A 24,572-nucleotide genomic window follows, 5' to 3' on the forward strand; every position below is an offset into this window, starting at 1 on the left:
AGCATGCAGAAGAGAAAGGAAGTAAAGTTAGTTTGTATGCACCACGCAAGAAGTATTAAAAGATATAGCACAGGTCATTTCGGCGTCACCATCACCGTCATCTATGAGATCTCCTTGACTCGGCAGGTCCAGCCTGATTCCTGGCTAAGGAGGGGCAGACTATGAAGCGTTAATTTCAAATTCGGACATGGAATGGGAAATGGGAGGCCTACCTGGCACCGAGACACCATCCAAGTTCGTTGTTCTTAATCTTCTTGGCGATCCTGACCTCACGAGACAAAGGCATCTCGTATCCTGTGTGGAGGAGGCCGAGCTGGAAGTTCAGATCGAGACACCATTCAGGGCGGTCACGCAGTTCTTCGAGAGCACCAGGGATGCCTTCAAAGACCTTCCACGCGGATTCACCAGCACAGACGGTCTTGGTGAGATCGTGCATCTCGTCCAAAGTGAAAGAATCCGGCATGCCAAGGGGCTGGGTACGCTCATAAAAGTAAGAAAAGATGTAGACATCCTCCTTAGCGAAGGTCTTCTCGAGGGAGGGCTGGTGGATTCCGTTGAATGAGCAAGGAGCAAGGTCGCAAGCGGCGTTCTTGTTGAGAATCTTCTCGGTCAATCCGCGGCACTGAGCAGCTGTCGAGGGTGCTCCCTCCTTAGGGCCAACCATCTTGACGGTAACAGCGGGAGCAAGAGGGTGGTTGGCCTGCTCATCCTGGTACTTCAGCTCCACCTCGCGTTCCATGCCGGGTCCGATACAAGGGTTAGAGATGGGCTGCTTCAGCCAAGTGCGGTCATCCGGGTTGACTGCAAGTTTGGCGTCGACGATAGCCTTGTGTACAGTATCGCGAGCGGCCATGAGACCATAACCGAGATGCGAGTGCTGGTAGAGCTCGAAGTAACGTCCACCAAACTGAAGCTCGTACTTGTGGTCGCCCTCAGCCAAATGCTCTGGCATACCTCCGGTTGGGTTCTTCTCGAAGGTGGGCTGGAAGACAATCTGAGTGGATCCTCCACCGAGGTCAAAGACAGCAGCGGTAGGAGTCTCGTCAGGTCCACCGATCTTTCCGAGAAGGTAGTTGGTAGTGATCCAGGCGTAAACACCCTCGTCCTTGCCGTCCATGATCTCAACACCGCCCTTCTCGCGCGAGACGACAGGGAACGGATAGACAGTCTCCAGGCGAGTTCTCACGGCTTCCAGGATCTTCTGGCTGAGCTCGGGGCCGAGCATGCGCAGTCCAGCAGTAGCCTTGACAGCAACTGGGGAGCATGCCTTGTACTCGTCGGGAACAGTCCTCATAGCGACAGCCATTAGAGGGTCCAGAGACTTGGCGGCGCCCTCGGAGTCTTCTCTGTAAGAGCTGAGTCCCGAACCACCCTGCTTCTTCTCGGTCTGCTCGAACTCCTCATGCTCGAGCTCGGGAGTAGGACCGCAGTTGTTAAACTTGTAGACGTGGATACGAGAACCTTGGCTTCCGGCGTCGATCATCATCGCATACTGGATCAGAGGCTTGGAGGAATCGTGAGGCTTCGAGCATTTCGCGGTAAGAGGAGAACCACCGGCAGCGGGCGAGCCTAAGCTACAATTAGCAGGTCACTATGACAATTGAAGCGCCCGCAGCTTACCAGTTCCAAAACTAGGAGACACTGAGCTCCGCGATGGGGCGAGCCAGAAAAGCAAGAGCAAGACGGCGCCGATAATGGCGCCCGTCTTGATGTAACGGGAGCGTTGGCTTTGAGTCATGTTGACGATACGCTTGTTTGTAAATGCAGTCGGCAATTCGAAACCAGAGTCGGCAGCGTCGGTAACCCGTGAGATGGAGCGCCTGCTAGCTCTTGGGCCCGGAGGTCGACCGTCAACGCCAGTCGACATGCGAGCAAGAAAAGAACGTAAAGCGTTCCAGCCACGTCCCAGGAGAAAATGTCCTGAGTCGCGCCTGAGAAATAAAAGAGAAAAAGCTTAGAAGCAGAGAGACAATGGAATCATAGAGCCTGGAGTCTCCAAGTGATTCCAACAGGGACTTGGATGGGGTCGAGCACGAGATGAGTTGAGTTTCCGGAAAGTTGTCCAAAGTCGCCCGGACTTCTCAGGGTCAACGGTGGGAAAGGGTCAGATCCGCTGTGGCGTCGAATCTCAACTGTGGCTGTTCCAATCTTCCTCGCATCCGTCCATCACCAGAACTTCATTGCACCAAGACCTATACCCCCGCCCTCTTTGGCCTCCAGCCTCTGTACATACTGCCTATCTATCCTTTTACAAGCTCTTCAGCTTCTGGATAAGCTGAACTTTTTCTTTCACAATGACGCACATCCGTGGCCTCGTCTCGATAGCACAAGTTCTTCGCCAAACCTTCGTCGTACCCCGGACTCAAACACTGCCGCGAACCCAATTCCTCCGATACTCCCCTATACAATTATCATCGCAGCTTCGGTTTCGTTGGACCAAGCCCGAGCCTCCTCAGTTGGCCTCGGATGCTGAGGTAAAAGACGACCTCATCGGCTCAGAATGGGTCCGCGTCGTCAATGAGAACAACAAGCTCCAAGAACCGGAACGCCTCCGCGATGTCTTGGACAGTATTGACCGGAAGACGTACTTTTTACTTCAAGTCGCACCCCCAGACGGCAATATGCTACCCATTTGCAAGGTCGTAAACCGTCACGAACATTATCGCCGCGCGAAAGAACATACGAAAGCTCTCAAAGCTGCTCGTATCACGCAAGCTTCGGTCAAGCAGATTGAGCTCAACTGGGTCATTGATAACCATGATCTTACTCACCGCTTAGGTAAGATGAAGGGTTTCCTAGAGAAGGGTCGGCAGGTTGAGGTTATCTTGCTGCGGAGGAACCACAGACAGACACCGCCGCCGCAACAAGTGAAAACTTTGATAGAAAAGGTACAGCAGGCCTTTGACGAGGTTGGTGCCTCACAGCAATCGCCCGTGGAAGGGGAACCTGGGAAACGGTTGATGTACACGGTAAAGAAGACGAAATCGTGAAAAGATACCAGGCGGACTTGTATTTATATCATGTGTATATTATTGGAATCAAGGTTGTATAGTAGAGTGTTTGGTTTGACTTTTATATACCGCAACCTTAGCAGCAGGCGTCATGTTGGATCTCTACAAGAGCTAGGAACATTGGCATACTATGGCACCCAGCTCGTTATATGCGGGAGAATGTCTCCAAATAAGGTTAATTGCAACTGTTCTCTCAAACACGAAAAGTGACACTGCTTTAGTATACCTCACGGCTCAGGCTGACCCGGTCGGGACCTCCAGGAACATCCGCAATTGTCCGACCCTGATTGGCCCATAGATGACTAAGCACCTCTCCTAAAATTTTCGGGCTTGTTGCAAGCTCAACCAGTTCGTTAGGTGTTGTTCCTCCAATTCATCGCGTTTCCTTGCTCTCTTGTTCAGTTTGTCATTTTTTTCGCGGAGCAGTCATCATGTCGGGCCTTACCAGAACCGCCAACCTTCTTTTCCGCACCACCCGAACGTCTCTTCTGCGTCCTCGCGGTGCCAACCCTGTGCAGTATGCGCTCTCCAAGGACAGGCAGACCGTCCGCGCGATGGCCACTGCTTTCGAACGTACCAAGCCTCACGTTAACATTGGTGAGCTCAATACATTTCCTACTCGATGATGTCTTTAACTGACTGTTTTGGAAAGGTACCATTGGTCACGTCGACCACGGCAAGGTAAGTCTCGAGTCCATCGACTTGTCAACATTGAGAAATGTTCCGTTCTGATTTGCGCCATCTTAGACCACTTTGACCGCTGCCATCACCAAGTACCAGGCCTCCAAGGGTCTCGCTACCTTCCTTGAGTATGGTGCCATTGACAAGGCTCCTGAGGAGCGCAAGCGTGGTATTACCATCTCTACTGCCCACATCGAATACGCCACCGACAACCGTCACTACGCCCACGTTGACTGCCCTGGTCACGCCGATTACATTAAGAACATGATTACTGGTGCCGCCAACATGGACGGTGCTATCATTGTCGTTGCCGCTTCCGACGGTCAAATGTACGTCCGCACGCTATGACCCCAGCAGAATACCAGCTAACATGAATCCCGCAATAGGCCCCAGACCCGTGAGCACTTGCTGCTTGCCCGCCAGGTCGGTGTACAGAAAATCGTTGTCTTCGTCAACAAGGTCGATGCCATTGAGGACCCCGAGATGTTGGAACTCGTCGAGCTCGAGATGCGTGAGCTTCTTAGCTCCTACGGCTTCGAGGGTGAGGAGACCCCTATTATCTTCGGTTCCGCCCTTTGCGCCCTCGAGGGCAAGCGCCCCGACATCGGTACTGAGCGTATCGACGCTCTCCTCGAGGCTGTTGACACCTGGATCCCCACCCCCCAGCGCGACCTCGACAAGCCCTTCCTGATGTCCATCGAGGAAGTCTTCTCCATCGGTGGTCGTGGTACCGTCGCCTCTGGCCGTGTCGAGCGTGGTACCCTCAAGAAGGACAGCGAAGTCGAGATCCTCGGTGGTTCCGAGATTCTCAAGACCAAGGTTACCGACATTGAGACCTTCAAGAAGTCCTGCGACGAGTCCCGTGCCGGTGACAACTCTGGTCTCCTTCTCCGTGGTATTCGCCGTGAGCAGGTCAAGCGTGGTATGGTCATTGCCGCGCCTGCTTCCATCAAGGCCAACAACAAGTTCATGGTCTCCATGTACGTCCTGACTGAGGCCGAGGGTGGCCGCAAGAACGGTTTCGGTGTCAACTACCGTCCCCAGGCTTTCATCCGCACTGCTGGTAAGTTTCCGATTGCATAGCATGAATTATCAACATTCTCTAACGAATTTCCAGACGAGGCTTGCGACCTCAGCTTCCCTGACGAGGACCAGAGCCGCCGTGTCATGCCCGGTGACAACGTCGAGATGATCCTGACCCTCCACAACGCCGTCGCTGCCGAGGCCGGTCAGCGCTTCAACATCCGTGAGGGTGGCCGTACAGTTGCAACTGGTCTGATCACCCGTGTGCTCGACCAGAAATAAATGCATTGTACGAAATAAAACGCATGCTGGGTTTCTCGGTGTTTATGACTTGCAGAGCAAGGAACCGCGAAGGATTCAGAACATCACATCGGGAAGGGGCCGCTCCGGCGTTCAGAGTTATATTCATGTATTTGTATCTCCTTAATTTATGTAGAATCTTTTATTAGGCTTCTCCTCTCCTGTGTTGCTAGGCATGTTGAATATGAATTGGATGATCAGGAAGTTGCGGGCCATAATCTTTAGCAGTAAAAGGACTATTTACTATCTCAGATTCATGATGATAGTAAATAAGGACAACTCGGAGCTCCGCGCGTACTATTCCACAGTATGGAGATTGGAGTACCCCAGAGGCCCAGAGGCCCAGAGTCCAGACAATCTCGTGTGTAATTGTGGCCTTGATTCTCAGGCATCGATGACGCCGTCCCGCCTGCCACCTGCACAAAACACAGGCTGGACTCTGGAGGCTGGGGAGACCACCCACAAGCGACCAACCTGACCTTCCAATCAACCTCGGGCGCACCACGAGATCCTGGTCTTTCGTTTTTGTGTGGCTGTCAAAGTCTTGTGATTTTCGCCTCCAGTGACCTCTTCTTACTTCATAGCACATCAGGCTCCGTCTCCCTGCATCCGATCTCCTGCATTATTATTGTTCCTCCTCCCACTGTGCCTCCTTAATATCACGATTCAGCATACTCGTTCAGGAGGCCACTTTGGCTACACTCTTTTTGAACTTTGACATTCGATTTTGGAACGACATTATCTTACTTTAGCGACGATTATTCTGTGACCTTGGGTAATCCCAACGGCGTTCCCTCACCATGGCGACGAACGGCCACTTTGCCCCCATTGGCAGCGACAGCAGCGATAAGACAACATATGAGCATGGAGTTCAAGTAATAGATGAAAACAAGGAATATAAGTACGTGCTTCATCCATTTGACCGTGCAGACATTGCTTGCGTTTAATGCGTGTGACGTCGGACGGCATTCGTTCTGTGCGGCGACAGGAGCTAACAACAATGCTATAGTACGAACCTGACCAAATACCTGAACTTCGAAGATGTCACCCATGCCGGTTTTAACTACCACCTCATCTCCGTATTCGGCTCGCAATCGACCGGAAAGTCGACGCTCCTGAACCACCTCTTCGGCACCCACTTCTCCGTCATGGCCGAAGCGGAAAGGCGTCAGACCACCAAGGGTATCTGGCTGTCCAAGAACAAGAATGGGAACAGCAAGTCAATGGCCGATAACATCTTAGTGATGGATGTGGAGGGTACCGACGGTCGTGAGCGTGGAGAGGACCAGGACTTTGAGCGCAAGAGCGCTCTGTTTGCGCTGGCAACCAGTGAGGTCCTGATTGTTAACATTTGGGAACATCAAGTTGGTCTATACCAAGGTGCCAATATGGGCTTGCTCAAGACGGTCTTTGAAGTCAACCTACAACTGTTCCTGAAGGATAAGCAGTATGGCACACCCCGCAGCCATGATACGAGCAGAGGCTGACTTAGTATAGTACAACCCACCGCTCTCTTTTGTTCTTCGTGATCCGAGATTTCGTCGGAACGACGCCGCTACGGGCTTTACAAAAGACATTGATGGAAGACATGTCCCGCCTGTGGGACTCGATCTCTAAGCCAACCGGGCTGGAGCGTTCAAGTGTGCACGACTACTTCGACTTCCAATTCTACGGACTACCTCATAAGAGCTATCAACCCGAGAAATTCGTCGAAGAAACCAAGAAGCTCAGCCTTCGTTTCCACGAAGGACACAGAGACGCAGCGCTCGATGCGAAGAACGGCGAGTTCTCAGAAGGGGGCGTCTTCCTCCCAGAGTACCACCGCCGCATCCCCGCGGACGGTTTTTCTGTATATGCGGAGGGTATCTGGGATCAGATTGTCAACAACAAAGATTTGGACCTGCCCACTCAACAAGAACTGCTCGCACAATTTAGGTGTGATGAGATTCTGAGAGAGGTGATGGTCGCTTTCGACGAGGCCATTGTTCCTTTCGAGGACAAGCAGTCTCAGGCTTCGCGGCTTGGAGAGCCCGAAGTACTCGGGGGCCTGGGTGCCGTCATGCGATCTGCACGTGTCAAGGCCACCAAGAACTTCGAGACCGAAGCCAGCCGATACCACAGAGGTGTCTACCAGCGGAAGCGCGCAGAGCTTGAGAACAAGGTTGATACCCGTCTGAAGGCTCTTCTGCAGGGTCAACTCAATGCCGCTCATAAGTCCGGCATCAACGAGTTTAGCGAGGCTGTCACTGCTGCGGTCAAGGCGGGACAGAAGCGCGGCACAGGCTACGACTTTGCGGAAATTGTCAACGACGAAGTTAAGAAGGCTCTCGAGAAGTATGAAGAAGTTGCTCGCACAACTGTTGTGGAGGGTACACCTTGGAGCGACTACACGCAGGAGCTAGCGCTGTATGAGAAGGAACTTGCAGAAGTCAGCGGCCGCCTGAGAAGGGACGAGATGCGACGACTAGCGACTCGAGTCGAGCGGTGGGTTCAGTCTCGCCTGGGTGAATCAGTTGGTTTGGAATTTAACGCTCTCGGCTCTGGACGTGCCGGTGGTGGTGCACCAGAATCCGGCGAGAAGCCGTCAGAGAAGAAGTTCTGGGACCGCGTGTGGAATGTTTTTGTTGAGACAGTTCTTGACGCCGAGAGACGATTCACGGACCGCGCTAGCAGCTTCGATGCCAGTTTGGAGGAAGTTGATGTCGGTCTCTGGAGACTGCGTAGAAAGTCCTGGGGCGTTCTGCGGGCGAAGATTGAAGAGGAGATGATCGAAGGAAACCTGCTGCTGAAGCTGCGCGAGAACTTCGAGGACAAGTTCCGATACGACGAAGAAGGCGTCCCAAGAATTTGGCGCCCGACCGACGACATTGAAGGCATTTACACCAAAGCTCGCGAGTCCACTCTCACCCTAATCCCTCTTCTCTCAAAGTTCAGACTGGCCGAAACCTCAGCGCCACCCCCGCTGGACCGCTGGATTGGACACACGCCCAGCTCGGCAACTCCCGCCGACGAGGAAGATTTGGCGCCTATCGGCGGCGTAGATGAGGAAGAGGGCAAGAGCCTAGAGGAAGAGATGACCATTGTTAGCGACGCCAAGCGCCAGGAGCTAACGGTGCGCTTTAAGAAGGCCGCGGATGGTGTGTACGTGGAAGCCAAGCGGAGTGCGATTGGAGGCATGACCCAGGTTCCGTTATACTTCTATGGTATCCTGCTTGCTCTTGGATGGAACGAGATTATTGCTGGTAAGTTTGCTTCACCACGTGTACTTTCATCGCTAACCCAATCGCAGTGCTCCGCAACCCGGCTTACTTCTTCCTCCTCTTTGTTTGCGCTGTCGGCGCATATGTGACTTATCAACTCAACCTCTGGGGACCGATCATGAAGATGACAGAAGCTGCGTCAAACCAGGCCCTTGTTGAGGGCAAGCGTCGGTTGCGCGAGTTCCTCGAGTCCTCGGATACCGGCCGTCAGGCGATCGCCATGTCCAGCGGCGGCTCTTCAAAATCCGGCGAGGAGCACGAGATGTCCCGACTCAACAAACAGGGGAAGACCTCGACAGACGAAGATGTCGATGACCTATGAACGGTTTATGTGTAACTCTACGTAATTAGCATGCCCATACAGCTCTTTGAATACAAACATTACTGCATTAGCCTTGGATTTCGGCTCCGCTCAATGGCGGACTTGCTCCGACCCCAGTCCCCCACTTGCAGATGTATACGTGGGCTGCCTCCGCAGTAGAGTAGTAAAGTAGTCAAGAGCTTGAAGCCTTCCCCTCTTACTGACGTAGCCATCTTACTGCTCTACAACGTCCTAAATTACATAGCATATCCTCTAAATCCTACAACTACCAACATGGCTACATTCGACCTACCCGAGAAGTTCGACGACCTCCCCAACAAGCGGCAATACTGGCCCGCACCAGCAGGTTCAGCCGAGGAGGGCCTGGGCATGCTCTGCATCCTAACCCCAGACATCGTCGCCAGCGCAGCCCAGACACAAATCAAGACCGGCGAGCGCGTATGCTTGCAATGGGGCATCGAGAACCTCAACCCGCCAGGTGAGCCATCCTCTCCAGCATCTATTCAGGTACAAGAAAGATCTCCACTAACAAACTCAGGCTTCGGCCGCAAACCCTTCGAGCACAAAGTCAAATGGGTCATGGAGGGCGTCGCCTTCGACGACGAGTACCACTTTAACCCGCAGCAGTCATCGCAGTGGGACGGTCTCCGCCATCATAACGGGCCCGCGCCGACAGACGAGGACCCCAACCGCCGGCTCTTCTATGGCGGTACAACGGCCGCCGAGATCCAGGACCCTGAAAATGGTCGTATTGGAATCGGACACTGGGCGAAGAAGGGTATTGCCGGACGCGGTGTGCTTATTGACTTTGTCTCTTGGGCTGAGAAAAAGGGCGTACCCGTCAACGCGCTTTCGCAGCAGGAGGTATCGCTCGATACCGTCCGTGAGATTGCAAAGGAATGTAACATTACTTTCCAGCGCGGGGATATATTCTTCCTCCGCGTTGGACTCCCACAGACATGGGATGCTATGAGCGATGCCGAGAAACAGGCATACAGCCAGCAATCAACGCCCAAGCACGCGGGCATCGAGCAAAGCGAGCGCGTGTTACGGTTCTTCTGGGATAACCACTTTGCGGCAGTTGCATCGGACGCAGTCAGCTTTGAGGTGTTCCCGCCTCTGAATCCAGAGTTTGATCTGCATCATCATATGTTGGCGGGGTGGGGGGTGCCGATTGGGGAGATGTTTGATTTGGATGGGCTTGCAGAGATATGTAAGGAACATCAACGGTGGACGTTCTTTGTTTCGAGTTCGCCGTTGAACTGTAAGAGGGGGGTGTCGAGTCCGCCGAACACGATGGCCATTTTCTGATTCTCACCGTATATAGTTGAACTGTCAGGTATAGGAACGAGGGAAAGTACTTCCACCCTTATCCGATAAGCCTCTTCACGTGATAAGCAGCACTCAGCCTCGGCTCGTCAATCGCAATCCCAACACTTCATCCTTCAGTATACTCAACGTCAACAGCGTCGATCTGAATATTTGCCCCTGTTCGACTTCGAACATCTCCGCTCCTTTTGTGTAAATATTACCGAATTCTATATACCGTTTCTAATTCTCCGAAGCGCGGCTGTCAGACTTCCCCACCGATAGTCCCTGCTTACTTTCTTACTTTATTCCCTTTTCTTTTCTTTCCTTCTTTCCTTTCTTCTTCCTCATGTTTTTAGACGCAATGGCTTCAAAACTCACCGTCGAGAACGCTCGCGCGGTTCTTGGGGCGCTTGTCTCGTGGCGGACGCTCGCGCTACTTCTTGCTATTCTTAATCTTAAGAACCTCCCGTTCGTCTGGCACGTAAGTACACATTCCACTTACTCCTTTCCCGCATCAAACCAAGCCCTAACAACTTTTTGTGAATAGGTCCGCCTAGCCCGACACTTCCTCCTCAACATCCGCTGGCGCCCCGACTACCCCTTCTTCCCCAAGGGCCACCGCCTCACCACCGCCTCCGGAAACCCCACGCACCCGATCTTCGTCCCCTTCTCCATAACAAGCAGCACCCCGCTCCTGGAAACAGACTACAACCTGCACAAGTCCAACAGCACGTACTTCTCCGACCTCGATGTCTCCCGCACAGCGCTCGTAACAAGGCTTTATAGCCCCGGCGTTGGGATGCTAAGCAAAGAACTCGACGCGGAATTCGCGGAGAATGCCAAGAAGGAAGGGAAACCCGCGCCTCCCAAGAAGGCAATGTATATAGCGCTCGGCTCGGTCTTCTGCAGCTTCAAGCGCGAGATCAAGCCCTACACGAAATATGAAGTTGAGTCGAGGGTGCTCGGGTGGGATGCGAAGTGGATGTACATCCTTTCTTTCTTTTTGAAACCTGCGTCTAAGAAGGGCGGGAAGAGGACGCTCTATGCGACTGCTATTAGCAAGTACGTTGTTAAGAAGAACAGACTTACAATCTCGCCAGAGAGGGTCCTTACCAAGAGTGGATTCCTGCCTGAGCGTCCAGCTGGCGCTACGTCTTCAATTCCTATTATCACGACAGAGTCGGCGGATACATCTGAGGCTGGTACTGGGACTGGTACACCGGCTGGTATCACGGCTACGGCAAGCGGCGTGGACGGGTCCCTTGTGCGCGAGGTGCTCAAGTTCGAGAACAGCGATCTCCCAGATGACGGGAAGCTCAATGACCAGCAAAAGAAGAACCAGGGTTCTTGGGAAAGTAGCGAGTGGAGTTGGGAACGGATTGAGGAGGAGCGGGCGCGCGGGATGAGGGTGCTTGATGGGTTCTGTGGGTTTGATGAGCGGTTGTTTGGGGAGTGGGAGGAGTAATTGCGTGCATTTCCCGGTTTTAGATTGGATAAAGGTTTTCAAGGATGGATATAGACATAGATATATGTACATGTATATAGAGTCAGCTAATATCTAATGTTTTTGCTAAACACTTAGCTTGCCGATATACTCTTGGTCCTCGCGATCCTCAATTGTCGCCCTCTAAGCTCTGGAGTATAATGTTTAAAGTACAATGGGGCGCCTTTTAAGAATTGGAGATTGCTATTATACATATACATACAGCGGAGCTAGATCCCAGTCCTAGATACTAGGTAAATAAACCCCTGGAAGGGGCATAAACCCCCTTCCAAGCATCAACTCCGCACTCCAAGAACCCACACCAAGACCCTCACGCATTTTTTCTACTTCTGCAATCCCCCATCTAGTCATCCACTCACATCCAACAACCCGCTCAATCGTCCCCCGCTTCGCAGGCTCAAAAACAAGCATGAGACTAATCATATCCCGGAATGCCCTCTCCTCCTCGACCGAAAATATCCCAACCTTCTTAATGCTCTTTCGAGGCTTCATTATATACCACTGGAATCGAGAATTCCAGTCTAGGGTCTCACACGAATACCACCGTCCCAAATTCTCGCGGACATTCTTTGTCCCGTCTTCGTTGAACCATTTCCTTCGCTCTTCCCATTGGGTCCACCATCGTTGTGGGAGTTTACCGAGCATCTCGGCGTGCTCTTTTGTTACTTCGTCGGGGGTGGGAGGGAAGGCATCGAATGGTTGGCCGCCGCCGAAGATCTCCCAAATTGCGCAGCCAAGCGTCCAGACATCTGCTGAGAAAGAGAGTGGTTCGTCTAGACCTCCTGCATTCGTGAAGCGGGACTCGGGCGGTGCAAGGACTGTGGGGGCATGAGACTCGTATTGTTTGTCCTTGACTGGGTCGAAGGACTCGCTGAAGTCGACGATTCTGATGCGTGCGTCTGTGAGATCCATCTTGTCGTGGTCGGGGCCTAGATGTATGGGGACTATGAGCTCAGATGATACGCCGGGGTCGAGGGGAGCGCCATCTTCGCGGATGACCTGTTCGGTTCTTGTTTCGAGGGTTTTGGTAAGGAGTTGTTTGGAGTTCATGTTTTTCATGGCTGGTGAGAGTTGGAGGAGGATATTTGAGAAGTGCAAGTCTGCTAACCTGTTAGTATCTGACTGCTATCGAGCAACGAGGGTTGGATATATGTCAATGTACGTACCACCATGATCGATTCCATGATCATGAATAAACTGGACCCCATGTATAAGCTGCGCAGCGATTACCCTCGCAACAGGAAGTGGAAGGATCCGGTGATGTGGATAATCTTTCAGCAGGTTAAGGGTCACTCTTTCGACTTCAGTGACCAAGCACCGATGCGTGCCGTTTGGCCCAGAGATCATGAATGAGTCAAGAAGTGTCTGAGTGATATCCTTCCCTGGATGGGTTGGATCAGACTCAGCAGCCCTCGTCAATTGCTCCAGTATCCGCTGCTCAAATATTATATCGACAGACTCAGCCGTGAGGATCTTAATTGATACTGGACGGGCTGGATTCTCTTTATCCTCTGCGAGCCAGGTTGTAGCTGACCGGCCGAATCCTAACTTGGCAACTATTTTGTATCGGCCGAAGCAATATTCATCGCCGAGCTTGACGGGGTGATAGCCTCCTGTTACATAGTATGCCGGGTGCTCAACTTCTTCTACCATTTGATATCTCACGGTGCTGGGTTCCACGCAAGTTGCGCTTGCAAGGCATCTCCTGTAGACTCGTAGGCATAGCTGCTGTGTCTGTTTTGTTCTAAAAAAAAAGAAGAGATACGAGTGGCCCGGCTCTGGATATCGGCATTAAAGCATTGAGGGTACAATTGGACATTATTCTTGGAATGCAGTAGTTGAATGTAGGTAGCCGTCCATGCCCGTAAGGCTGGGATGGTGCCAGTAGATCACGGAAAATCAGGAACCCGGGCTGTGTTCGGGAAACCGAGTTGGCGAGTCATATTGAGGAGACACTGTTAGCACCAAGGCTTCTCTCTCTCCATAAAGCTGAAGACTTTCAGCTTATCCTTCTGGACTATTCGTGTAATAACCATGACTTGGTAGATGTCAAGAGTATCAACGCCTGGAAATCAACAGTGGACCCAACAAGTGGATATCCCGTGACAGATCCACGATCCGCGTGGACTTGCCCAATTAAGCTTCACGTCCTGGGCTTTATCGTGCAAGTCAAACCTACTACTGCCATATCTCTCTCTCTCTCTTCTCTCAGTCTTTCGAGTTTTGAAAATTTCCAGATCACCCCCAATTTTTCCCAAAAAAAGGGACTTCAGCTTCTCTTCGACTCAGTTAGCAAAAGAACACAAAAGCCAAGAGAAAATGTCAATAACAGTCCGCCCCCTCACGAAACCCGATATCCCCGCCGCAATCGACATCATCCAGCGCGCTTTCGCAGACGATCCGTATTTCCAGTGGGTGTTTGATAAAGATAACGTACTCTTCTCCTTCAGTCACTCTTCATCAACAGCAGAGCAGAAACTGACAGCTATTCCCAGTTCAACAAAGTTCGTAACTACGGCTCCCTAGAAGCCCGGTGTCTCTGGGGAATCGACAATGCCATTTTCCATGTGGCCATTGATCCTGGTGCCTCATTATTAGAGTCAAGTGCAGGTGGAAATGGAAGCGGCAAAATAGTCGGCGTCTCCTGCTGGCTCCCGCCCACTCCAGCAGGACAACCAGAATCCTGGTCTTCTTACTTCTCAAGCTGGACATTATGGTTCAGACAGGGCCTAAACAATCTCTGGCACTTTGGCCGAGGAGGTCTAAATGTGCACAGGTACTATATCTGGAAAGCACGACAATCTGAAGCGCAGAGTTCGATCTGGACGGATGAACGGGGTTACTACTTTTGCAATATTGTTGCTGTGGATCCAGATACTCAAGGGAAAGGTGTTGGGCGGAAATTGTTCGAGAAAGTTACGAGGAAGGCGGATGAGGAGGGGATATCCTGTTACTTGGAGAGTAGTAGGGATCAGCCGAATGTGGGGATTTATAAGAAGTTGGGGTTTGGCATGAGGAGGGTTATGGAGTGTCGGGATGATAGCCCAGTTAAAGGAAATGGTGGTGAGGAGGGGAGGGTTTGCATGGTAGGTTTCTCTCTCTATATACATTTTTTTTAGCTTTCTTCTCAAGGGTTTGCTAACTGAGTGGCGTGTCTAGTTATACTGCATGGTCCGAGAACCAAAGAGCTTGTCGTGATCAAGGGTCCTACCCATTTATATCCTAGTCCTATCGCGGACTATGTATCAACAGGATGAAACCTCAACAACAACTTCCGCCCCTTCGGCAAGGATATAAAATCCGTGAAATCCTGCTCCATCCCCTGATCATCATCAACAATCTCAGTCCTATAATTCGTATAAACAGCCGCCATAACCAGTTTTATTTCTGCATTGATAGATCATACCATGTTAGTACAACCACGAACAATACCACATTACAATACCCTCTCAAATCAAACCAGGGCAAGTCAAAAGAAACTGGGTATACGCACCCTGAATAGCAAAATTACTCCCCAAACACATCCTCCCCCCACTCCCAAAAGGCCACCAAAGCCTCCTCATATCCATTTTCTTGCCCTTTTCCGGGGCTGGATCCATCCATCGCTGCGGTATCCATTCATTAGCATTCGGAAATACCTCTTCGATGCGGTGCAGTGTGTATGCTGAGCTCGAGACTGTGATTCCGCCTGGAATATTATCGAAGCCGTCTATTGATGTTCCCGTTGGCGTATGTGGTGTTACTCGTGGTAATGGTGAGGCGGCTGGGGCGTGGAGACGGAGTGTTTCGCGGAGGATGGAGTCTAGGAGGGGGAGGGCGTCGATTGTTGAGGGGTGTGGGAGGGTGATCTTTCCATCTCCAGGCTTATCTGTTGATGAAGGGGATGGGTAGATGAGTGGTATATTGAGAGTTAATAACTCCCGTCGAAGCTCTTCTTGCATCTCGGGCCGTTTCGAGAGCTCCCACATCATATACGTGAATGTGATCCCTGACGTCTCGTGCCCTGCAATAAGGTGGTCTAGAAATTCAGAGGCGATCGCTAGGTCGATTTGTTTGTGATCAGGGGCCTTTTCAAGGGCTGTTCGGAGGGTACTGTAGACGATCGGACTGGTGGATGATATCTCGTCTTTCGAGTCCTCCTGCGTTTGGTGGTGAGATATTGTCTTCGTCCGATTGCACAGCTCCAAACACCACCGTTCAATAAACCCATCAGCCCGCTCATCAAGACTCATCTTTTTGAAGACCTCATACTCCGCTAACCATTTCTCCCAACCCTCAAGATCAAAGAGGTACCTCGTCCCAATCTTACTCCCAAACAGATACCCCGACGTAAAATCCATCCCGACGGCCTGGAAAAGAGGCAGGACATTGATTACCTGCCCTTTCTCTGCAACCCGTTTAAGCAACGGCAGTAATCGTTCCCCGAGAATAATACCCGAAAGCGTTCTCAGATCAACCGACTCAGAAAGATAACTCTTCGCATAAACCCTCGCAAGCATCCTCTTCTGCGCTCCATGCTCCTTATTTCCGATCATCCCAACAAGATTATCCGTATGATAATTGACAAAGAGATCCCTGTAGGCAGAATGTTTCTCGAAAGCACCGGTATATATAACCCTCAAGCCATGGAGCGAATGAACACTGATCTCATCAGGTGAAAGCCTAACAACGGGACCATGTCTCGCATGTAAAGTCTGAATCGTAACTGTTTCACTCCCTGATTTCCGAACACCATCCATCCACCAATGACTGAGCGGCGCCGTAAAATGCGCGTTTGGGATACCGCATTTTGAAAGCGGGGTGGTCAAGTATGCTCTTATGACGAATTTGTATAGACAGAGTGGGAAGAGGAGGGTTGCGGAGAGGGTCGTTAGGGTTGTGTATGTCAGCATGGTTATTTCAGCCCTTGTCAAAGTTAGGGTGGAACTGTCAGGGCAGGCAGGGTTCGTGGTAAGGCCGATCTATGGATGAGTGACGTTGACGTTGTGGTAGGAGGTGAAGATTAAGTGGATGCAGGATGGCTGGATGCAACCTTATCGAGCGGATCGGCCAGGGTCCGGACCGGAGTATACCTCAGTCCTTTAAGTATATACCAAACGTTTTCAGCAGAACCAGATTTTAGAACGCGTAGATATGCAACATTGCTTTGACATGGTATCCACATTCCTTCTATATCTGTCATCCAGTCCAGTTTTCAATGCTACCTACTATAATATAACCTGCACACCTAGCACCTTTAGACCCTGATAAAACCTGCCATCTAATTCTACCTCAACACCACCCCAAATTCCAAACGACACGATCAAAACAATGACAAAAATAAACCCCGCCACCGACCTCGTAATAACAATAACCGGCATCCGCAAGCCGGGCCTCTCAGAACCTGATTTCCACGACTACCTTACAACCCACCACGCCCCGCTAGCTCTCCCCTTCCTACGGAAGTACGGGATAAAGGAGTATAACCTGGTGCGCTTTCCTCCCTCTCATCCCTCCCATCCCAACAATCCTCCATCCAACTCGCACCTTATTGCTAACGCAACCCCCCCTCGCGAACCAGATCAACGGCTTCCCATCCCTCGTCCCAACAGCCGAAAAAATGAACATGTCCCGCAAACTCGCAGACTACGATTACATCGTGCAGTTCGTCATGGAAGATGTTGCTGCCTTCCAGGCTTTATGGGAAGACGAAGAGTTCAGGAAGAATGTCAAGCCCGACCATGTGAATTTTGCGGATGAGGAGCGGTCTGGGATTTCGATTGGGTGGCGGACGAGGTTTATTTAGGTTTTTCTTTGTTTGCCCCGGTCTCTTACAGAGGTTGGATTTGGATGCGGGAGGGTTGGTTGGTGTTGTTAATGGGGAGATACTTGGCTTGTGAGTCGTGAGACTAAAAGCAGAGATAGAGAATTCGAAGACTACAATCATAATAAAGAAGAGGGAGATTGAATTCAGTCCGAATCAACTCAAACTCGCGCCTATTTTATCCACTCAAGCTCAGTTCAAAATTCAAAAGTAGAAGAGACTATACAATGGCCTCAGCCCGGGAATCACAATGACAAAAGAAATGTATATAAAAAGTGTAAAGTGGCTATATCAGATCACAAACTCCTTCGTCCTGCTCCGCTGGCCGGAAATGAATGAAGAGATTCGTGACGTCGTAACTTTATCATCGTTCATGTCGTAGATATGGATATAGATGGGTATGGTGGGTATATACTGCGTATAGTGTATGATGGTGGTAGCTCAGACGATTGACTCATCCAGACGCACCCATTCGCGAGGAACGTCCATACTGCGGTTGACGCGGGCTCCTGGTGTCAAGGGTACGTCGACTCGTCCAGAACCCCGTTCGTCGTCGACGCGTTCTTCGTATGTCGTTAGGCGAGAAAAGTAATCTTCTAATACTGCCTCGCGGTCGTTGTCGCCGACGATGCTGGTATACTCTGGCGGTGGTGTCATGAGTGGAGGCGGGGGAGGTACGTCGTCAAACGCGGGTGGTGCGAACGATGGCGCGCGGAGGAGATGCATTGGTCGCGGGGCGTTCCGATCAGTTCCAGCTCGCCCGTCGGGTTCATGAGCAATGTGCGCGGCAGGTGGTCTGGCGAGGCCACCAGAGCCGCTGGTGAAGCTCCTCGTCACGGCAGCGGGTTGCTCGTCTCGGTCAGAGCCGGACGGTGTGCGAGAGGGGTTCCGACGGACGGGGGCTCCGGCGCAGCCGCACTCGAAATCTGGTGCTGGTGTTGCGGGCTCCGAGTCGGACGATGTGTAGGCTGGGAGGTAGATGTTGCCTTGAGTGGCTTTGCAGGAGAGAAGGTGGAAGGGTGAGTCGATGGAGATTTCAAAGTGTCGGCGTTTTCCGGGTTCACGCTCATCTTGCTTAGACAAACGGAGGACGATCTAAATAGTTAGCAATCGAAGTAGAATAGAGACTGAGTGGTCATACCTTGATCCAGTGGTTGATCTGAATGTTGTCGTACGTCGTGTCAAAATGCAAGCGTTGCGACTCATCCCGGTTCTTCATCTCATGACAGCTCGGAAGCTGAACGTTGAACTCCATCTCAGTCGGTCCGACTCCAGATTCGCTGTTCAAGTTTCCAAGCAAGTTCGTCCGACCACGTTCAACAATTTCTTCGCCTCTCGCAGCAGCAGCGCGTTGATCCCAGTCAATACCGCCACCAGCCATAACACGCATTGAACTACCAGGGTACGTACTGGTACTCGCCTGGTCAGCGCGCTTCTCAAAAAGGAGGACCTTCTTTGCAGGCTGGAACCGGTGAACGCTCTTGTCGGCAGTCCAATGCTGAATATTCTCCGAAACATAGACCTTGATTCTATGACATTCAACCTTGGCTAGAGGGGTGAGCTTGAAAGCTATTGGAATGTGTGATCCCAGCGGGAAGGATTTTCCTGAAATGACAATGTCATAGTGTAATTGGTCTTCCCAATTGCGAGAAATGGCAATCGGTTCGACTTGTTCGAGCGAGCCTTCAGCTGGTGTACGAATAACGGGGACTTCCAGGTTGCCCAGCAGGTTCGGGCGGAAAGCACCCGACCGTTCCACGATAGCCTCCAGATCATATCTCACGAACCCAAGTTCTGTCTTTATCGTCTCTGGGAGAGACCCGTCGATTGGGAACTCGAAGCTGTACAGGTAGTCGCCGACAGGGAACAACCGGTAGTTGCGCTGAGGCTGAGGCGGGCCAGGTGGGGTATCGTTCTTGTTGAAACTCCTCGAGTTACTCGACTGCAGCGAGAGGCGTTTCGCTTCTTTGGCAGTGAAACCGCTGTTCGCAAGGGAGGTTTGTGATCCACTGTTGCTAGGAATTTCTCGAGTCACTGTCGTCGTACTGTCTTTGCCGGTGAACAGGCTTAGTGGTTTTGCGTGTTTGTAGATGTGGGCGCCGTAGTCGTTTTGCATGAGAGCAGTGTCGCCGTGGTTGAAGTAGACCACTCCATGAGTAACGAGGTCTTTCTTATCGTGGAAATGTATCTTTTTAGGTGGAATGCCTAGCAGTCACAGACGTCAGTTGTGGACAAAACTTGAAACAAAGTCGAGATAACGTACCGTCGGGCCAATCGGTCTGCGCCTGGCCTCTGAAACAGATGGAGATTTTCTTAATTTTCACGCTTTTTGAGACCTTCAAATGTAACTGGCCTCGAAGAATAGCAGACTTTTTTGAAGAGGGGTCATTTTGGTCGTAGCCTTGGAGGAAAAGAACAGGTTCGGTGAGGGCGATGCCCACGGAGATGCCACTGCCTGTCGCGACGGTCTTCTCGTTGGGCAAGGCGGGGAAGGGCGCATTGTCTGGGATGCAGCCCGGCGACGGACCGCGAGAGACGACACCACTCGGCGAGTTTGAGGAAGAATGCGAGCGCATTCTGCCCGGCTGGAAGGAAGGGGCGGCAAGCATGTTTGCATCGTCTGGGGAAAGGATAATCTCAGAGACAGGACGATGACGACGAGGACGAGCGCCGCGAGACATTGGGCGCGCCTGAGCGTGAGGGCGAGGAATAGCGGGAGGAATAGTAGCGTGAGTAGCGTGAGCCTGGGGCGGCGCTGGAGATTGGACGGTCCCTAAGCGGAGAAAGCGCTTTGCGTTTTCCCGGGGACCCGCCAGCTTTCTGAAAATAGACCCGCGACCTACGAGCCCTGCGGTTTGTTTGGGGAATTGTTGTTGGCTTCCTGGGAATTCTGTCTCGACGGCCGTTGACGAGCCTGTGCGGCGATGGCGTCTGGTGGGCAGTACACCGGTGAGGAGAGGGACCGGCTGAGGTGTGTCGTAGGCGAATTGGACGTTGGTGGCTGTGACCGATCCTGGTAGGAGATCCTGGGGCACATGAGCAGCTGTCATTGTGAAGTGCGCCAGTCAAAGTGCATTATTTGAAGAGGGTGTATATGGGAGTCTGCAACAATATTCGATCTTCGAGGGACAGAAGAGGTGGTGACAAGATATAGAAGTACAGAAGTGACGGTGACAGGGCAGGGACAGGGTAGACGGGAGTATAAAAGGAACAGAACAAACAAGGGACGGCAAGCAAAGAGGAAAGAATGAGTTATAAAGAAGACAAAAAAAAATTAAAATAAAAGGGCACCACGCATCAAACAGGCCGGCAGGAACCAAAAAAGAAAACCAAAACAAAGACAGAGCAAGCAGACCCTCCGTCAGGTTTCAACTTTGAATTTTGGACTTACCGCTATGGAGTATGGAGCAGTCTCAGCTCGCAGGCTCAGGCTCTGCAGAAGAGTGGGAAATTGAGGGATTAGCGGTGCAGGGCGGCTTCAAGCTATCGAATTTGCATTATTGGCAAGCTCTATTGGTTTCAGTACGAATTTTACTCTCGCCCAAGCCGCACCTGAGTCGTGCGACCACTTGGGCTGCTTTTGTTGCTTTTTGATTGCGAAGCCGTCTTTCCCTTCTGAGGATGGTGATCGACAGCGCAAGGAGAGGCACTCAGTCACCGGTGTTGGGCTGGTGGACGATGGTTCGTGCAGAGACGGGTTAACGTGGTTTAGGAAAGAGGGCGAGAAATTGGTGGTAAAGAGAACGCAGCCAGGCTTGGATATAGTAGAAGATAGATCGTGTACTAAGACTGTAGTCTCTGTGATGTATGGCAAGGACAAGAGTGAGGCGGTGCGGAAGGAAGACTTTTTCTTGGGCGCTCAGACGGAGATCATCAGGTCGACTACAGAATACAAATAATAAGCAGAGGCAGAGTGAGAGATGACGATTCAGCAGTTTGTCCAGTCTTCTGTATCCGGTGATCCGGCGGGCGAGACTCTGGTTCGTTTTCTCTCACCCAGACACCAGACACCACAAGATGACGACTGTCGCGCCTTTTTAGTTAATCCTGATGTTCCCACCGCATCAGTCCAGTGGCGGTCGCCGTCTGGAGCGTAGAATATATCCGCTGGTTCATTTTTATGGTAATGTCCCTTAGGCTGGCCCAGTCCATGTGATAGTTATTTCGCAGTTCTCCATACGTGGCGCGCAGGCTGGAGCATCTGAAGAATTACCGAATCAGGCCTGGTCTGGCCAAGTGCTGGGGAACTCCTCGGAATGACGTCGGATCGCCTTGTCCTGTTAGCCTCTAGAAGGATCAGAAGATGGATTCTTTAAAATGAAAAAACGGGAACATCGGCAACTGCCCCTCCCTCCGCACTGTCACGACGTTCTGTATCGTGGATTGCACATGCCGGAGTACGTACACCAGCACCGATCAACACCACAAACACCGCTTTGAGCTCAGGGCCGCAGCCAAGTCTTGGAATGAAATCGAGCCAACCTCACTAGTTGAAGTTTCCAGCAGCACGTTAATGCGGGGATCCTATGGCTGACCTTGTCGGATTCCTTTTCACGCTTGAGTTTGACACCTGGCGCAGTAGTCGCAGTGGTGACATCATGATCGGAACCTGGGCCTCGCCTTTACGGCTTTAGCTAAGACTGCTACTAACCTTGTCAACAGGGCTAGACTCTCATTAACTAAACCTCTTAGCGCATCTGTCACCCGCTTACTATTTGGGCCCTGATTCTTGGTATGGGTACGTCGTCAACGAGGAACGGGACTTTGGGCACCACTCAATCGCCTCACCCGAGTTACTAAGGCAACCACTTGGAAGGAACACGTTCTGGGCGCGATCTCCATCTCTGATCTCGATCGCTGTCCGACTCTTGGGTACATACATAGATTACGTCTGGGGCGCTGTGGACAGGTCTTGCCCACTCTAGTTAGATCTCAAAGACAACCGCACTCGCAATCCGGAGAAACCCAGCTTCTTCTCGGGCTATCCCCCGGAGACTCGGGTTTACTTCGGTTTCATCGGTGCCTGTCAGATTCCAGGTCTTGGGTGTTTGTGGGATGATGAATCGCGACAAGGGCTGCTGCGCCGTTGGCAGGGTGGGATTGTCTGTGGCTGCATATGCAGTGAGGATCGCTGGGACTGGGATGTTTGCTGGCCGTTGGGTTTGAGGACATATAGCTGGTACCTTTAAATGAGAAATGAGATTGCCTTGGTACAAGTCAATGTCGGGTAGTACAACAAATATATATTTGCGTTCTCTATACTTCCTCTACCAAAGGGTACCACGCCCTCGCATAAGGCTATTATTCCATCCATATTTCCAATTACGCAGTTATATTGTCCCAGACAGATAATCCTTATCATGCAACCGTCGTAGCAAAAATTCGCTAAGGTTTGCCTCCGCAGTGCCTGGATAGCGGAATATAGGGTTCGCTGCCCCCACCAAAGCACAAGAAAGGCAGACACAGATAAATAAACATGACCGTCCAATCTAACACCCCAGACCCCAGACCCTATTGAGCCTCTGAAGTTAGACCAGACTAGATAAGCACTACTCCCATTTCTAGTTCACCTATACGTAGACAACATAGAGAACATTCGTCATTCCCACGCCCGACTAGGCGGAGTACCAATTACTCGCCTCACCTTATGTAGGATGGCATGCTCGACATTGACTTTGTTCTCGAATAGCTTCGTGATTGAGGACTTAGATAGAAAACAGCCTGGGTTCGGAGATCAACGCTTCATGCCATCAGAGACCCAATTGGCGTGGCAGCGAGGGTAACGGTAACCCGCGATGAGTGATGACAGGGAAGAAGACCGCCTGTGCAAACCACCTAACGGGACCGTAAGCCAACCATAGCATTGTTCGATTCAGCCGAGTACTTTGCTCACTTAGAAAACCCTCGGTCTTTCTTATTCCTCTCCACGTAGTTCCTTGAAACACTCGTGTATGACTTCATTAGGGCTTAGAGGTCGGGTATATCGTGGGCATCCCGTCTTGACAAAATAACAACCCTGAGATAAGATAGTACGGACTGCCTGGCCATGAACTGCTTTCTCAATGATCAGCGCAGTACTCATTAAGGCCTTTATTGGTGGGAGACTGGAGCGACGATACGTAGGTGTGCTGTCTCAAGCGGAGCGGGATTCTTGTATGCGCGAGAGGGTCCAGGTTCTATAGGTAGGCAGTTATGATTTGAGGGCTACGAGGCTGGACTCAAGCTGAGATCTCGTCTACAGGCATGGTTATAGATTTGGTTAGGTTGCGTTGTGCATTAAAAAAACCAATGAGAATGAACATCAATGATAGTAAAAACAGTAATAAGGACAATCAACATGAAGGAGATAGAGATCCTGAAAGAATTCGCAACAAGGTTTTTTTTTTCTCGATTTGTAGTGCCTGATTTGGCGCGAGCAGAGTCGCCTTGGTTGGAAGGTGTTGTTTGGTGGCGTAGGTAGATCGTCCCAATAGTAATAATTGGCGGACTTCTCGATTGATTGATGGGCTCTGTCTTTCGCCCTGCACCTCGTTCAACTTCTTTCCAGTGCCGCTTGGCTCTCACGAGACTGAGTATCATGTCGATTGTGCTAGGAATGCATCGCAGACCTCACTAAACACAGACTCTAGTTCAGGCAACAGGAAATTGGTGACTACCATCAAAAACGTTGTACTGATCATTTCCCAACCACGTCCGGAACCCTGAAACCCAGGCATTCCCATGAACCGTTTTGCCAAAGAGGCTACGGCGACTATGACGAGGACGATTGAGCACTTGACAGCCAGGGCTCTTGAGGACTTCAGCGTATTATAGCTGACCTGCAAGCTTTGTCCATGCTTGATCAGTCGGTTCTGATCTTCGACGAGAGAAGCCATCAACTCCACTTCACTGTCTATCGCGTCGCATATACCGCGGTTTTGGATCAGCGCTTCCTTATGGTCTCGATGCTCAGATACCGCCTTAGCACCCTCACAATGCATCTTGAAGCCCAAGGTGAACATCTTCGTAAGGTGGTGGACCTGCCTCTACCCGCAGTAGCTGTGGCGATTGCTGAATCGAACTATTCCTGCTTGGCCCAAGAAGCCAAGAGCCTGCCCACAACGCTCTCTCGGATATTTGAAATCGATTCCGCATGGGTTTTGAGTGCCGACTGGGCTATGTGGAGCGTCAGTCGCCGCCTCAATTCGTCACGTTTGGATTTGTCGTGCCTATAGCTGGATGCCTTGGACGCGGAGCTGAGGTAACGGTTGCTGGCAAGCCTGCAGGCCAGTCGTTCGATATCGGCGCGTGCCTGCGTGGTGCTGTGCTCATTGACTTTGACACCATCATAACTTGGCACTCGAGACAAGCAAAATAT

The 24,572-nt window shown here is 51.5% G+C and overlaps 10 protein-coding genes across 10 annotated transcripts; 6 read left to right on the forward strand and 4 right to left on the reverse strand.

Annotated features, from left to right (window-relative positions):
- Window positions 1-101: 101 nt before the first annotated feature.
- BDV14DRAFT_190199 (guanosine diphosphatase) lies at window positions 102-1,738 on the reverse strand (the record flags this gene model as incomplete). Its single annotated transcript, XM_073771306.1, has 3 exons — window positions 102-159; window positions 213-1,569; window positions 1,621-1,738. The coding sequence occupies 3 exons, from the start codon at window positions 1,736-1,738 to the stop codon at window positions 102-104; spliced, it is 1,533 nt and encodes a 510-aa protein (XP_073627501.1).
- A 377-nt stretch (window positions 1,739-2,115) lies between these two features.
- On the forward strand, window positions 2,116-3,330 carry BDV14DRAFT_75776 (putative translation initiation factor IF3). The gene has a single exon (XM_073777446.1). It carries the CDS (start codon window positions 2,295-2,297, stop codon window positions 2,988-2,990), a length of 696 nt encoding a protein of 231 aa, XP_073627502.1. The 5' UTR covers window positions 2,116-2,294; the 3' UTR covers window positions 2,991-3,330.
- A 41-nt stretch (window positions 3,331-3,371) lies between these two features.
- BDV14DRAFT_174736 (translation elongation factor Tu) lies at window positions 3,372-5,425 on the forward strand. The gene is made up of 5 exons (XM_073768947.1): window positions 3,372-3,608; window positions 3,664-3,692; window positions 3,759-4,021; window positions 4,079-4,755; window positions 4,810-5,425. The coding sequence occupies exons 1-5, from the start codon at window positions 3,443-3,445 to the stop codon at window positions 4,995-4,997; spliced, it is 1,323 nt and encodes a 440-aa protein (XP_073627503.1). The 5' UTR covers window positions 3,372-3,442; the 3' UTR covers window positions 4,998-5,425.
- A 61-nt stretch (window positions 5,426-5,486) lies between these two features.
- sey1 (dynamin-like GTPase SEY1) lies at window positions 5,487-8,733 on the forward strand. The gene is made up of 4 exons (XM_073768948.1): window positions 5,487-5,916; window positions 6,025-6,462; window positions 6,513-8,257; window positions 8,305-8,733. Exons 1-4 carry the CDS (start codon window positions 5,816-5,818, stop codon window positions 8,595-8,597), a joined length of 2,577 nt encoding a protein of 858 aa, XP_073627504.1. The 5' UTR covers window positions 5,487-5,815; the 3' UTR covers window positions 8,598-8,733.
- A 137-nt stretch (window positions 8,734-8,870) lies between these two features.
- Window positions 8,871-11,373, forward strand: BDV14DRAFT_190202 (uncharacterized protein; the record flags this gene model as incomplete). The annotated part of the gene is made up of 4 exons (XM_073771307.1): window positions 8,871-9,075; window positions 9,136-9,861; window positions 10,265-10,389; window positions 10,456-11,373. The coding sequence occupies 4 exons, from the start codon at window positions 8,871-8,873 to the stop codon at window positions 11,371-11,373; spliced, it is 1,974 nt and encodes a 657-aa protein (XP_073627505.1).
- A 261-nt stretch (window positions 11,374-11,634) lies between these two features.
- Window positions 11,635-13,065, reverse strand: BDV14DRAFT_200827 (kinase-like domain-containing protein; the record flags this gene model as incomplete). Its single annotated transcript, XM_073773597.1, has 2 exons — window positions 11,635-12,512; window positions 12,579-13,065. 2 exons carry the CDS (start codon window positions 13,063-13,065, stop codon window positions 11,635-11,637), a joined length of 1,365 nt encoding a protein of 454 aa, XP_073627506.1.
- Window positions 13,066-13,451: 386 nt separating this feature from the next.
- On the forward strand, window positions 13,452-14,736 carry BDV14DRAFT_75846 (GNAT family N-acetyltransferase). Its single transcript, XM_073777448.1, has 3 exons — window positions 13,452-13,845; window positions 13,908-14,498; window positions 14,572-14,736. The coding sequence occupies exons 1-3, from the start codon at window positions 13,732-13,734 to the stop codon at window positions 14,608-14,610; spliced, it is 744 nt and encodes a 247-aa protein (XP_073627507.1). The 5' UTR covers window positions 13,452-13,731; the 3' UTR covers window positions 14,611-14,736.
- Window positions 14,501-16,400, reverse strand: BDV14DRAFT_75849 (cytochrome P450). The gene is made up of 2 exons (XM_073777449.1): window positions 14,906-16,400; window positions 14,501-14,799 (listed from the first exon to the last, which is right to left on the reverse strand). Exons 1-2 carry the CDS (start codon window positions 16,302-16,304, stop codon window positions 14,651-14,653), a joined length of 1,548 nt encoding a protein of 515 aa, XP_073627508.1. The 5' UTR covers window positions 16,305-16,400; the 3' UTR covers window positions 14,501-14,650.
- A 162-nt stretch (window positions 16,401-16,562) lies between these two features.
- BDV14DRAFT_174749 (EthD domain-containing protein) lies at window positions 16,563-17,297 on the forward strand. The gene is made up of 2 exons (XM_073768949.1): window positions 16,563-16,881; window positions 16,973-17,297. The coding sequence occupies exons 1-2, from the start codon at window positions 16,723-16,725 to the stop codon at window positions 17,195-17,197; spliced, it is 384 nt and encodes a 127-aa protein (XP_073627509.1). The 5' UTR covers window positions 16,563-16,722; the 3' UTR covers window positions 17,198-17,297.
- Window positions 17,298-17,315: 18 nt separating this feature from the next.
- On the reverse strand, window positions 17,316-20,434 carry BDV14DRAFT_209295 (arrestin family protein). The gene is made up of 3 exons (XM_073775610.1): window positions 19,479-20,434; window positions 18,357-19,420; window positions 17,316-18,310 (listed from the first exon to the last, which is right to left on the reverse strand). Exons 1-3 carry the CDS (start codon window positions 20,263-20,265, stop codon window positions 17,657-17,659), a joined length of 2,505 nt encoding a protein of 834 aa, XP_073627510.1. The 5' UTR covers window positions 20,266-20,434; the 3' UTR covers window positions 17,316-17,656.
- Between the last annotated feature and the right edge of the window lie 4,138 nt (window positions 20,435-24,572).

Source organism: Aspergillus stella-maris, assembly GCF_047715825.1.
Source record: "Aspergillus stella-maris strain CBS 113639 unplaced genomic scaffold BDV14scaffold_32, whole genome shotgun sequence".
Lineage (NCBI taxonomy): Eukaryota > Fungi > Ascomycota > Eurotiomycetes > Eurotiales > Aspergillaceae > Aspergillus > Aspergillus stella-maris.